We start from the raw sequence: 14,255 nt of genomic DNA on the forward strand, positions 1-14,255 counted from the left end.
ATTCCTCTGATCTTTCTTGGTCTTCTCATGTTTTACTGTTATCGAAAAAAGTTTAACCGTTTGACATACTACATAAAGAGGCTGCATGCTTTTGGGATTACTCGCCATTTACTCTTACAATTTGTAAATTCCTGCATATTACCTATTATTCTATATTGTTCTCCATTATTCTTTCCTGGGCTTTTGAGAAAAGACTTTACTGTTTTGCGTAGAGTGCTGAAGGCGGTTTGCAAGGTATGTGGTGAATCTTTTGAAGTCATTATTAATATGCTTGTGGATAGACATCTAAAGTCTTGCAAACTCTTGGCAGGTGTTATCTTATCAGATACTAACCATCCGCTTCATTCATATCTTTCTCCTTGTATATCTTCTGGTAGAACGAGACGTAAATACATTAAAATCCATACACGCAAGCAAGTCTATAAAAGTTCTGTAATACCTCATCAGTCATAATATTCACTGGGATTTGAATAATTCCTTTGGAATCAAAATAAGCTCTTACAGAATTTTCGTAAATACTTGCTGAAGCTAATGGACCTAATGAATTCGAATCAACATATCCAACTTCAGGTTCGGAACCTGGAGATCCAGGAATATTTAAAGTAGGTGATAAAGCTGGATTTATTCCTATTTGATTAGTACGATATTCATTTAAACGTCGCCAAAAACCCGATTCAGTATAATGTGTTCCATGTACTTTATATTCTGGCATATTCATAATACGATCTCTTAAAAAGCTATCAGTTGCTTGAAGTTCAAATACATATGCAGGAAGTAATCCTTTAGGTAATTGCATTGGTATTGGTTGAGTTGGTAATAATCCTAGTTCCTTAGTTACATCATCTGCTTCTTTTTCAGACGGTAAATATTGACTTTTAAACAATTCATTAGCTGATTGTGTAAAATCACTTGTATCTGTTGCTTTAATTCCTTCTTCTTCCTCTTCTTCATTCTCTTGTTCTCCTTCGTCTTCTTCACCATCTCCACTACCACCACTAGCTGAAATATATTTTGATAAAAAATAAAATCGCTAAAACCATGGATGAACTTTTAGTGTACACGATCTAACTCCATGATCGAATGATATTAATGATATACATATCCTATTGAACTTAGTATGTATTCTGTCAGCCAATCCCGTTACACAACAACATTAAATATACAAAGTCGAATACAAAAGTTTTAGAGGAGAGTGTATTTCAGATGTACATGTATTCCAGGTGAACCATCAGAGAAGAACAGAAATAGCCAACTTAAAAGACTACTTATTATGATCGTTAATATAACTCAAAACAGACAGTGCATAGTGTGACAAGGATACAGGCATAATAAGTGTATAGATATACAAATATACATGTGATGTATAGTTACAAGAGCATTAATGTTAGAGGTATATGTACTGAAGGTCACAATTTCTTATGAGAAGAATTGAGTTATTCATGAGGCAAAAAACCTCATTAACCATATGCTGTCCGAGTCATTAAAGTAATTAACTGGCTAACGAAAAGGCTTCCCACTCCAGTGATATAACATTCTTAAGTACGAAATCTTAAATATAAAATTAAACATTTGAAATAAACGATTGAAAGATACGAGTTACATAAATCACTTACGTATCAATGAATTTAAGACTTGAATCTCAAAGTTTATTATGATCAGGTCTAAATCTTGCACAGATCACAGTAATTGATGAAATCCATCAATACATAATTCAGTGTTACAAATAATTTCGATTAAACTCGTCATTTTACTCGATTCATATTCCTAGAAAAGTTCACTAATTGTTATTCACTCTATGCTTTCCACATTTATCTCTCTGTAGACCTTGATGAAGTTCTATTTCTTTCATCGCTTTCCGTCAAGGCTTTAACAGAATTAAAGTATAAAATGGATAGTTACATGTCATTCTGAATAGAAATTTTTGTTCTACCAGTCAGAATCTTTCGTTGAAGTTATAAGGCATATGAGGTTTGTCTACAGGGATCATCTCAGTAATCTATTTACATACTGCTTAGCTTACTCGTTCGAGATGATGAACTGGTTGATGGGTCAACATACATCTACATAGTTCATTGTATACAGTGACAGTATATTTGTTGACGGGCAGAAACCAATCAAATTTTACTGCAACAAACCAAGCGGTTAACTATTTGGAAAACAATCTCAATAGTTTATACTGAAATTTACGTTGATAAGTTGACCTAAAAAAGTACAATGAATGTTTTATAACTAAACCATTCAGACTAAAATGGGCAACATCACAAAAATGAGTAGTATTCTCTAGCATCCTGGATCTTATATAGTAAGTTTCTGTTCCTTTTGTAAGTCGACTAACTAGTCTTTCACATAATTTTATAAAAACAAAGGGATTGTAGCTAACGCTGGATACCACAATGAACAATTTGTTTGTTTGGGACTTATCAGACCCTTACTAATAATTATACAAACATCATGACCATTGAATAAGTTGGTTATTCATTCAGTTCGAATTTCTAGTTTACGTCAACGGCAACCATACTTGTAACATAATAATGACAATTATTACTATTTAAGCTTGTGTTAATTTATTTACTCTGAAGAAGTAGCTTACATTAAGTCACGAAACGCCAGAAATATAATTTTTCTACTCATTGGGATATAACAGAAAATATATTTATCAATAATTGCTATGTTCTTTTTACGGAACTTACGCGAAAACAACGAAGCTGCTTGCTTTTTTGATTTAGGATATCCATCAATTATGTATCCTTGATTTTGACATGTCTTAGAGTTGAGTTTTTCTTGAAATAATCTAAATAAGGAGACTTTATGTAATTTTATTATTATAAAAGGGATTTTTAGATTATAATAATGACTTAGTCTGGCAACTTATGAATTATTTACACACTACGCATTGATCGGTTAAATTCCTCGTAGATAGACTAACTTATTACCAATGCATGTTTTCAACCGATAAGGTGTGATTTTCTCCATTTGTAAGATAATTTTTTCTATGTCCAGAACTCATCAATTCAAATGCTCAGGTGTTATTCACGGAAGTATAGAGACATAAGTTTCATTTGTAGGTTGTATTCACCATAGGTTTATTATTATTCCCAAGTATATATGTAAAGTGAAGTTATCATTCACTATCTCTCATTCTCTGTAAGATCTAAATGTCCAATAGTAAATCTAACATAAAAAGTGTTGATATAAATTGCTAGTATAGTCTTGCTGGGCAGCATCATTGATGAACACGGTGGATCTGATGCAGATGTGAAGACGCGGATCGGCAAAGCAAGAGCAGAATATTTACAACTGAAGAACACCTGGAACCCAAAACAATTGTAAACCAATACCAAGATCAGAATTTTCAATACAAATGTCAAAACAGTTCTAATGTATGAGGCAGAAACCTGGAGAACTACGAAAGCCATCATCCAGAAGATACAAGTGTTTATTAAAAATTGTCTACGCAAAATACTTCAGATCCGTTGACCAGATACTATCAGCAACATTCTACTGTGGGAGACAACAAACCAGATTCCATCCAGCGGAGGAAGAAATCAGGAAGAAGCTCTGGAAGTGGATCGGACACACATTGAGGAAATCACCCAACTGCGTCCCAAGACAAGCCCTCACATGGAATCCTGAAGGCCAAAGGAGAAGAGGAAGACCAAAGAACACATTACGCAGAGAAATGGAGACAGACATAAGAAGAATGAACAAAAGTTGGATAGAACTAGATAGGAAGGCCCAGGACAGAGTGGGTTGGAGAATGTATAAAATATATTATGAATTATGTGAGTATCAACGCTTAGATGCAGGTGTATTCTTTTGATAAGTCTCAATCAGGATGAAAGTGGCTTACTGGGTTCTTCTGGAAACTGTTATGTGAAGTCTACTGGTGTAGTCTGTGAAGAATCTTCCATAGGTAATTTGTATGTAATCTTCTCCCTGAACGTTTTACAAGTAAATAACCTATGGAAGCCAAGGAATAATTGATATATATCCCGTCTTATTTTAGATCTCCACATCAAATTAACCCATTTCACCTCTATTGAAACTGAACTTTGAACCTTAAGGTCACCTATTTATGAGCGTGAAACCTTTATCCCACTAATTCCATAATCAAGTACTTCATACTATCAGTTTTAGTCAATTGATCACTAGAGAGAAAAAAATCATTATTGCGATGGACAATGAATGGAGATAGTCTAGTTTGAAAATAATTTACACCGAAGACTATTTTTATCTGGACGATAGCCATTGACATCTAGAAGGGATTGTACAGTTTAGTTCTAGTTATTTTTTGGTAGTTTAACTCTTTCTTTTTCATTTGATTTCAGTCTGTAGTAAAGTCAAACTTCAGATTGAATATTCTTCACAATTTCTATCAACATTAGTGACTAGTAGTGGGATTTAGGACAGACATATTGTCCCAAGTAGGATTCATCAGTTAAATGTACCTGCATTTTAGCGTTGATGTTCAAATTGAAACTCGAACCCAGTATCTTTCATTTCAAAGGTCAACTCGTTATTAGCTGAGCTACTGATCTTAAGTGGCCACTAGTTTGTATGATCGGTATGAACCTTATTTGCTAGTCACTATCTAACTTAATCAAAACTTGTGATTACACGCCAATACCAAACCAATCAGTTCGGGATGCAAATATGCCTATGGGAAAGAATCAGTTTCAGTCCTTAACATCAACAACAGAAAAAATACAAACCCTCATAAGTATTTTTCATAACTTCTCTGTCCTAATAGACATTTATTTCAATTAGAAAATTGTATAATTAGAAAAGCTATGTAATCTGATTTTATTGCTATAATTACTGATGAAAAAATAAACTACTTACGTTGTTACATATTCCAAACCAAGTCGACCATTATTTTCAGCCATGTTTTGTTGAATAGCTTCTAAGAACTCAGAATCCTCACTACCTGGATATTCATTTTCATTACCTATTTGGTTTTGATCACTTTGAGCTTTTTCAATCATTTGAACACGTTTTTTCTATTATTTGTATTGAAAAGCAATTATGCCAAATGTATACTAATCACGAGATTTTCGATACATACAATCAAAGAATATTATTTTACCAATGAGCGCACAACTATATTATTGATAAATGGGTTTTGTGCCTATTGGTTTAATTTTCATATTCATCACAGATTTACCTAAGTTAGGGTGTTATTGAAAACCGGCAAAAAATAAACAGTTGTCTCGTCCTAGTAGTAGTACGCACCTCAGATTAAATATTATATATAATATAATATACCCTTGTTGACCAGGGTAATTTTGCATTGGTTTTCAGAAGCACCAGACACCTCCAGACATTCACGTAACAACGCAAACTGCGCAGCTCAATCCCGGTTAACAGGAAGGCCAGACACTGCTCAGGCTTAACCCGAGCAGTACAGCTCGATCCCGCCTCACAGGAGAGCCAGACACCATATAGGCTTCAAAGATGTAATCTGAATAGTACAGCTCAATACTAAGGCGCAACCACACAGGTACCAAGCATCCTGGTGAACCATTCGCACTGACCGACAACTACTATCAGTGTCTGAAAACAATGTATGACAAAGTAAAGAATAGATCATAGCGGCTCAGATCCATGTCCTCTTTAACGGAAGTCCTGATCTTCTTTCATACATATCTTCTCACTATACTTTTTTGAACCATAATATCAGTGTCAAGTTTTCCTATCATTGGTACTACACTTAGGTTGACTACTTTTCTATTCGTCTTCTTAGCTGCATCTCGTTTTGCTAATTTAGCTATGCCATTTCGGCTAACACTAACTTGTGCAATGTTCTAAGTTAATTGTAACTGATTGATGACCAGCCTTTTTCCAAGGTTATGGAGATAACCATTTTTTCAGAATGTTGGTAGAAAAAAATCCTGCTTTCGTTGCTTTCGCTAAGATTAGCCTTACTTGAATCAATGCATTTTCAAATCTTTTCCCCTCTATCGTTTATTTGGTAGATTGATGAATCCATCAAATGTAACTTTACATACTTTAGTCAATTGAATTGGAAAAAACATAATCTTAAGCGGAAGTAAACTAACTATTCAACTTACTAAATTAGCTATGGCTTCATCGATTACTTGTTTGATGTGTATATGCGGCAGTTTATAGTATTCACAAAGCTTTTTAGCCAGTGTTGTCTTACCACTTGCAGGTGGACCAAGAATGCACAATCGAATAGGCTGAATTTGTGGAAATAAAGTGAATATTTGACCATGTGTAGATTGGAATCAATCAAAAACATTAACATTTATGCTAGTGTAGCTATAAATTACTAACCACGTTATCTGTTTCAAAATCTTATCATCCAACCCACTCTGAACCACTGTATTTTACGTTAATTTAGAAAGATTGGTGATAATCCTAAAGGAACTTTTTAATACACTGATGTAATCTTGGATGAATATTACAGACAAATAAACTGCCATAGGCATGTCATAACGACTATGTCATGACGACTATGAATAAATCGTTTATTGAAGAAATGAGATTCAAGTAACTAATCGCGATTTACAAATTCATCGAAATTATAACGGGTGTTACTGTTCATTAACTTCTCTCTTTCCTGGTAAAATCCTGAGATTGTAGATGATACAACGGTAGAAATGGAGGATTACTTCTTACTTTATGAATTAGATTTTCATTCGTCAATAACCATTTATTATCTTCTATGTTATTCATGATAATAACTTGATTAAATATTTTGAACATAAGTAATCACACTAATAAAGTACATGGGTTTCGAACCCCTAATAACGTGTTCAGCCTGCTGAAATATATTCTGTTAGGGACCAGGTATCGATTAAGTGAAAAAAATACTTCAGTTTGGTAACCTCAGTCATTCCTTAGTTTTACTTATTTATTGCTGTGTCACAACAGTAGACTGTAAAGGTGTCATTCCTAGTCATTTTTGTTATTGTTTTCAATTTATCATGATGGTTCCAAGGAATAAATAACCTCAAAAAATAGAAGTCAAAGTGTGTAACTGGCTTCACATTGATAGTTATTTGCACTCTGTTAAATTAAATGGTTCTATAAAAGTTTGATGGTATCTGGTAACTTTTTCATATTATGATATGAAAAACTAGATCAGTACGACAATAAAAGATGGCTGACACTGAGCAACGTGAATTCAAAACAAATAAGATGGTTCGCAGCGGTAATTTACACATCACTAAGCTATAGGAAGATACCACTTAACCTATCATCACAAAACATTATTCCTTATTAAAAAACAACTCTTTATAGTTGAAATCACGAGTCAATTGAAGCTAGACCACCATGGAAAACCTAGAAGCACTGGACGGCCGTTTCGTCCTATTGTGGGACTCCTCAACAATACGCATCCACGATCCTGCTCTCGCGAGATCCGAACACAGGACCTACCAGTCTTGCGCCAGAGCACTTAACCGATAGACCACTGAGCCGGCATCCAACGGTGTTAATGTCTAACTTCAACCAATCCACGATGTTTTTGAGCAACCGTTCACCAATTGTCTTCAGTGAGTTGATATCTCTACAACAGACTTGACAGAACTCCACTGGTCACTGCTTCCCACTAGAACTCAAGAAAATATCTCTTGAAGTCAGTCAGTAGTGATTTTTTTCCCTCTCCCTTTATATATATACATATATACCCATGTTCATGAGTTGTACTACCCCGGTTGAATCTTTCTGAGTATGACTTGAAAAACTGGTTAATGGTGGACAAATACTCTACAAAATTATTAGAGTTGAAATCAGTAGCCTCATCCAGGATTCTATGAAATGTATGTTAACCACTATTCATTTAGTAAAGTCTACTGTGAAGAAAATGAAGAGAGAAAATTTCCTAGAACTGTTCAGAACATAACACAAAAAACTCGTCGTTTATGATTGTTTTTCTATATCATTATCTTCTAAACAAAATGCCATGAATATAAAAAGAAACTTACTATCAACTGACGAGATAATTTATATTCTTTTGTGATCAAATTAATATGATCTATTAATCCTGTTTCACAATGCCATTTTATTTGAAAATTTTCTTTTACATAACTAGCATTCATACGAAGTGATACTAATAATTGATCCATTGCATTTTGCTAGTTTATTTTTCGATTTTACATTTTTTTAGCATTCAGGGAAAAGATAATATTGTAGAATTAGAAGAGTTCATTTTAACCGCTAGGATTTAAACAACTTAAAAATACAGTCTTCATCTAATTATAAAGTGAAATTGATCATCTAGAGCTTCATTTACAATACAACAGTGCTTCTGACCAGTGATTTTTCATGATCACAAGATGTCGGTCTCCAACTGGTAGTGTTTGCTAGATAGTATGTAAAAGTAGTTAGATGTAGTACCCAAAGCCTTTGTATCAATTAAATTCAAATATTTACATTATTAACTGATTTTGGTCAGATAATTAGATAAAACCAGGAAGCACTGAACAGTTGTGATTAGCAGGAATTGACAATTTCGGGCGTGAAACAAATATCGATAGTGACAATGAATGATGTTCGCAAAATACCGTAGAATGACTGGAATTATTGGACATCAAGCTAGGTTATCGAAAAATTAAGCACTCGCCGCGAAACCTGAAAACCTTGGATTTGATCCATGGTGTGATTTTGAATGAGCAATCCTATACTAGGACAAAACAGCTGTTCTTTACTCCTTGATTTTCAATGATTGTTCAACCGAATTCAATCCATGAGTTGTAATCTCCAATCTAACATTCTTCACAGCACTCAATAACAACTTTTCAATTATTAAAGCTGTCTTTTAAAAAGTTCAATATTATTTAAGCAAATGTGAACTAATTGAATGAGATTTTTGAAACATTAACTACCCATCTACATTCTATGAGATTAAGGTGGTTAAATCTCATTACTTTTCTTTCGAATTTTTTTCATTACCATTAGATCATTTTAGACAGCCATTAAAACAGTGAGTTGAAAGGATACTTTACAGGATAATCTTCTAATAATCTCAGATTTTGAAATCAAACTACTACTACTACTACTACTAGAAATAGTCGTAAGAGTATACTTTAAAGATTGTTTCTTTCCCATTAGTGACATTACGATGAGAAAAGAACAAAGGAAAAACTAAATGGACTAGACAAGATAATGAAACAGAAAGATAAATAATTAGTAATAACTGAAAGAAAAGTTGGAAAAACGTACCTAATGAAAACGATACATTAACTTGTATAGTGAACCTAAAAAGATTCGTATTCTCGTACAGAACAAGTTGTATGAATGCACCAATAAAATATAATCATTATCAACTGACATCATGATCAACTTAATATTGAAGTATTACAAACTTCACTTTTGAACCTTCTATTCAATGTTAGATGTTGAATCGAACTAAATATCCCATTATAATTTAACTGTTTCTAAAAATTTGTTCATTCGATTCCAGGACAGAAGAAATGTGTATAGACAAGCAAACTTCTTCAAAAAAATCAAAGTAAGAATTGAAATGTGACTTTACCTATGGAACACAATAGGTGTTTTTTTTTTATCAAGCTTTAACCTTCCGGAATTGATTTATTGATTATTCGAAAGAAACAATTCAGATACTTAATTTGAGGAAAACGTTCATCAACCGCAATCAACAATCAATATTTTAAACCTTGTACATCTAAATAATATATGTTTTAATATTTTAGGTTTCAGTGATAATGAATCAGAATAATTGATAGAATAAGTCATCTTTTAAAAGAAATGACAAGAACATACTGTTATATCTCGACAAAACAAGGCTTCTTCTTTAGAGATAGATTTAATTTGACCAGTTGTCATACTTGTAGAAATAGCCTAGAATAAGAAAATGTATACACAGTAATAAGGGCGAAAAGTGAATGTGTTGGCGTTTATTCACTTATTTACGTTAAACGCATTAATATACCTCGTTTGAAATGAGTCAGCCGTCTTGACGAATAGGTACTTTTACAATGAGTTTCTTAGTTGAGAACACTTAGATGACTGTTGAAAATTTAATAGAGAGAAACTTAATTTGTATTTGGGTTATATACATATATATATTATTTGGACACAAGCATTGGTACAAGAGGGCACAAAATACACATGCGCCACATAATAAAAATGAGGCCAACAGCAGTTATTATTGATTTTTTTTCCTAGGGAGCTACACTCCGACCCTTTGACCCGAACGTCTAATCCAAAAGGCAATGGAGCGACGCTGGGAGGTGTAGTCTCATGGTAGCCGGTGACCAACAACATGTTCATACGCTATTTGTTCCATCAGGATCCTGGAGCCCATGTGCACCACAAGTTTGGAATCAGAGTTTTCCAACTCCCCTAAGTGGATACTCCGTATCTAACAACTCGGATAATGCGCCTGAGATTCGCTTTTCGTCCTCTTAATGTCGTAAAAAACACCCCCGCCTACAGAACGCAGTGAGTAGGACTTTCCTAACAGTGACTGTATACGCGTGGTCATGTGAGAGCATTTCGAGAGTGAGAGATGACTCTCCCCACCCTCGGCCGTACCAGGTCATTTGGAGGCATATATAGTTGAGTGGAAAGTAGTGACAACAGGATAATAAAGAATGTAACTGTTCAATATATATATATATATATATATATATATTTATTGAACAGTTATTCTTTAGTATCCCGTTGTCACTAATTCCTACTCAACTAGATACAACTAAGAACAAGATTGAGGGGAAAAAAATATACATTCCAAATAATCGGTACAACAACAGGTTCAGCATTGAAAACATAAAAGTCCATATGGAATTTAAGAGAAAAATGTATATTATATTCTCGATCCATTTATTAGTGTTGATTAATTAAAAATGAGCCAGTTATAATATTTTGATTTGAGTTCAATATAAGCATAAAATCTTTAGGATTCTATCCTGCCAAAATAAACTATTTAACAGTTCACTTAGTATTGTTTTTATGAATCTTCCCATCGATGTGTTAGGACTGCAACTGGTCAGTCTCTTATTGGCATATGTGCATACTGTGCGTATTGCCTCGATATAGCCTTAATTCACAAGCATTGTTAACAAAGATGGATAGTTGGACGCGCGTTTCGTCCTATTTGGGACTCGTCAGCTGGATGTACCTGCATCTCAGAGTTGATGTTCACTCTGTGACTCGAACCCAGTACCTTTCGCTTCAAACGCTATCGCGTTATTCACTCGGCCACTGAGTCCTGACAGCCACTTGCTTGTGCGATGGGGTGAAGTTTAAATTCATTTAGTATTGTTTGTTTGAATCTTTCCATCGAATCTTTCCATCTTTGCTTATTTAACAGTTGTAACTAAATAAACAATACAAGCCAAAATAGTTAGCATTCACAGATTGTCTAGAAATTAATTTATTACTATCAATAGTAAACACTAAAAAGAAACTGTACTTACTTTAACTATCTCACGAAGTGTATTTTGTGAATCATCTTTAGCCAGAATATAATGTTTTGCTGGTCTCATTTCCATAACGCACTGCAATATGCTACGTGTATATACAAACATGTTGGAGAATAGGTATTTCAGTCAACATTTGATTTATAAGTAATAATATACGAAGATATGTGATATCTCCGAGATGATAATATTCATATTGCTAGATGTAATGTCATCACGAATAGAGGCTAAATAATATATTAGTAAACTTTCAGAATGAGAAATGATAGTTATTTGCATATCTTGGTAATGGTAGATTACCATCGACCTCCATTAATTACAGTAATTACGTGAACTAATTGATCAGTGAGTGGTAACCGATGTAATTTTTGTCTAATCCTTAGAATTGACTGAACTCTACCGATCAGTTGCAATGTGGCTACTAATATAAATAGGCCGACAGCGAATGCATTATGTTTATTCTCAATACAATACCGTAGAATAAATTTAATGACACAGTTACCTGGTTAGGTCACGTAAGTGTATCGTGGGTACGATATTATTCCCGTCTTCTGGTATTTGAACAAATTCCTCGTTATTCCATGCCGCCTTAAATTGTGTTGATAAGAGATAAAAAACGGATTAATCGTTACAAATAAATAGTATATCTTGTAGATCGCTTATAAGAACAAAATCATAATATATTTGTAACATCCTAATAGGTAGAATTGCAAAGTTTAGGATGGAGGACAGCTGACAGATGCATTCCAAGTGAAGGTCAGTGTTTGACAAGGCTGCCTACTCTTACCATTTCATTTTTTTCTGGTGGTCGACTGGGCTATAATGGTCTCCACATCTTAAGAGAACACGGAATACAATGGACAGGTTGGATGCAACTAGACGTTTGGGACTTTTCTGATGACCTAGCTCTTTTATCCTACACACACCACCAAATTCATGTGAAGAAAGTCAATGTAGCAGCATTAAACTTCAACATACACAAGAGAAAACTCTAAATCCTAAAATACAACAAAGAGAGGACCAACCCAATCAAACCTGATGGAGATGCTCCGAAAGAAGTGGAAACTTCCACGTACCTGATCAGCATCATCGATGAACAAGGAGGATCAGATGCAGACGTATAGGCAAGAGGTGGAAAAGTAAGGGCGGCATTCCTACAGTTGAAGAATATACGAAAGCCAAAATAACTGTCGATAAGTACCAAAGTCAGGATCTTCAACACGAAAGTCAAGACAGTTCTATTGTACGGAGCCGAAACTTGGAGAACTACTGAAACCTCCATCAAAAACGTACAAGTATTTATAAACAATTTTCTACTCAAGATACTTAATGTCCGTTGACCGGATATCACCAACAACAGCTTACTGTCGTAGAGAACAAACCAGCTTACATCTGAAGAGGAAATTAGAAAAAGACGTTAGAGGCAAATACGACATACATTGCAGAAATCATCAAACTACATCACAAGGCGAGAGCTAACTTGGTATCCTGAAGGAAAATGGAAAAGAGGAATACCAAAGAACACATTGCGTCGGGAATCGGAAACAGACATTAGAAGAATGAATGGCAACTGGAAACAACTGGGAAGGACTGCTCTATACAGCTTGATAGAGAATACTGCTCCTCCACGAGGGGTAATAGGTGTAAGTAAGTAATAAGTAGAATATTTCGTTTCTGAGGTTCCATGCTTTGATGTAGGTCATTTCTTCAAATAACAGATAAGCTTAAACTTGTCCTGCCTTTCTAAAAGGTGATTAGAAATTGATTTATGCACAACTGGACACCGATTCATTGACCCATGACTTAGGCGTTTGAGCTAAGCCGAAGGTCCTGGGTTGAATTTCTGGTGAACAGGTCGTGAACGCACACTACAAAAGAGCCCCATAGTAGGACGAAACAGCCGTCCAGTGGTTCCAGGTTTTTAATTGTTGTACAACTAACATCAGCTTGTGATATCAATAAAATCCAACAATCTCCACAACCATATACTGATGATTATAAATTAACCATTATTTTATCAGTGAAAGTGGACTGATAAACATTGAGAATGTTTAACATAGTCCTTTTTAACTTAAAATTTGAGTCAACGAGAATAAACTACCTTGAAGAAATGATGAAATACATTTTCTTTCTCTCCATAAGTTAGACCACATGCGATAACATATGTAAGTAATTTTAGTTTATTCTGAAGAACAAAAGCAGTTATATTATTGTATTACTGTTTAAGTTACTGTTTTTCCTTGTTGTACAACTGATTTCTCAGCTAATAAATGCTCTTTGAAGTTTGGATGTGATTTCCTTCTTAAATAATCATCATCAGTAAAAGACATTTCCGGATCATCCTGTAATATTGTTTATATAAATGAATTACATACTGGATCTGGAAGTGCACTTTTGGACCACGTTAATACAGACGAGATAAGAATGAATATCTTTTGTGTTGTGAAAGATTCTAAATTACTAAGAATTTGATCTAGTATCCACAAGGCATCATCAATAACAGTGTGATCATCTTTGATATTATAAATAATATAGTCACATTCCATGATTTTTTCAACATATTCTTGTCGTTTCTCATCCTGTATACGAAAATTAAAACAGCATAAAAAGAATTATATATTATTTCATTGCTTTTATAGCCCATGTGAATGCGTTTAACTGTAAAGGAAACAGTAAAATATGAGGAAATATATTATGTTTTATGTACCGAAAGTGTATATTAGGTGAAATCCTTAACTTAAAAGTTTAAACCGTGTTTAAAATCGTGAGATAGCATGCAAAGAATATCAGTGGTTTATTCAAAACGTCATGGAACCAATTTTCGTTGTCCATTTGAATAAAACA

General features: G+C 34.0%; 1 protein-coding gene across 1 annotated transcript in view; it reads right to left on the reverse strand.

The window, feature by feature from the left end:
* Smp_163660 (hypothetical protein) overlaps positions 1 to 13,957 on the reverse strand; it is a gene marked incomplete at both ends in the record, with an annotated part of 21,886 nt that extends 7,929 nt beyond the window's left edge. Inside the window, 11 exons of the mRNA XM_018790344.1 lie at positions 461 to 999; positions 2,691 to 2,791; positions 4,843 to 5,000; positions 6,072 to 6,200; positions 7,953 to 8,102; positions 9,751 to 9,828; positions 11,409 to 11,499; positions 11,914 to 11,999; positions 13,513 to 13,596; positions 13,643 to 13,753; positions 13,787 to 13,957. Coding sequence (XP_018655696.1) covers positions 461 to 999; positions 2,691 to 2,791; positions 4,843 to 5,000; positions 6,072 to 6,200; positions 7,953 to 8,102; positions 9,751 to 9,828; positions 11,409 to 11,499; positions 11,914 to 11,999; positions 13,513 to 13,596; positions 13,643 to 13,753; positions 13,787 to 13,957 — 1,698 coding nt within the window. The remainder of the gene's footprint in view (positions 1 to 460; positions 1,000 to 2,690; positions 2,792 to 4,842; positions 5,001 to 6,071; positions 6,201 to 7,952; positions 8,103 to 9,750; positions 9,829 to 11,408; positions 11,500 to 11,913; positions 12,000 to 13,512; positions 13,597 to 13,642; positions 13,754 to 13,786) is intronic.
* Positions 13,958 to 14,255: the final 298 nt, after the last annotated feature.

Source organism: Schistosoma mansoni, chromosome W, assembly GCF_000237925.1.
Source record: "Schistosoma mansoni strain Puerto Rico chromosome W, complete genome".
NCBI classification, from domain to species: Eukaryota; Metazoa; Platyhelminthes; class Trematoda; order Strigeidida; family Schistosomatidae; genus Schistosoma; species Schistosoma mansoni.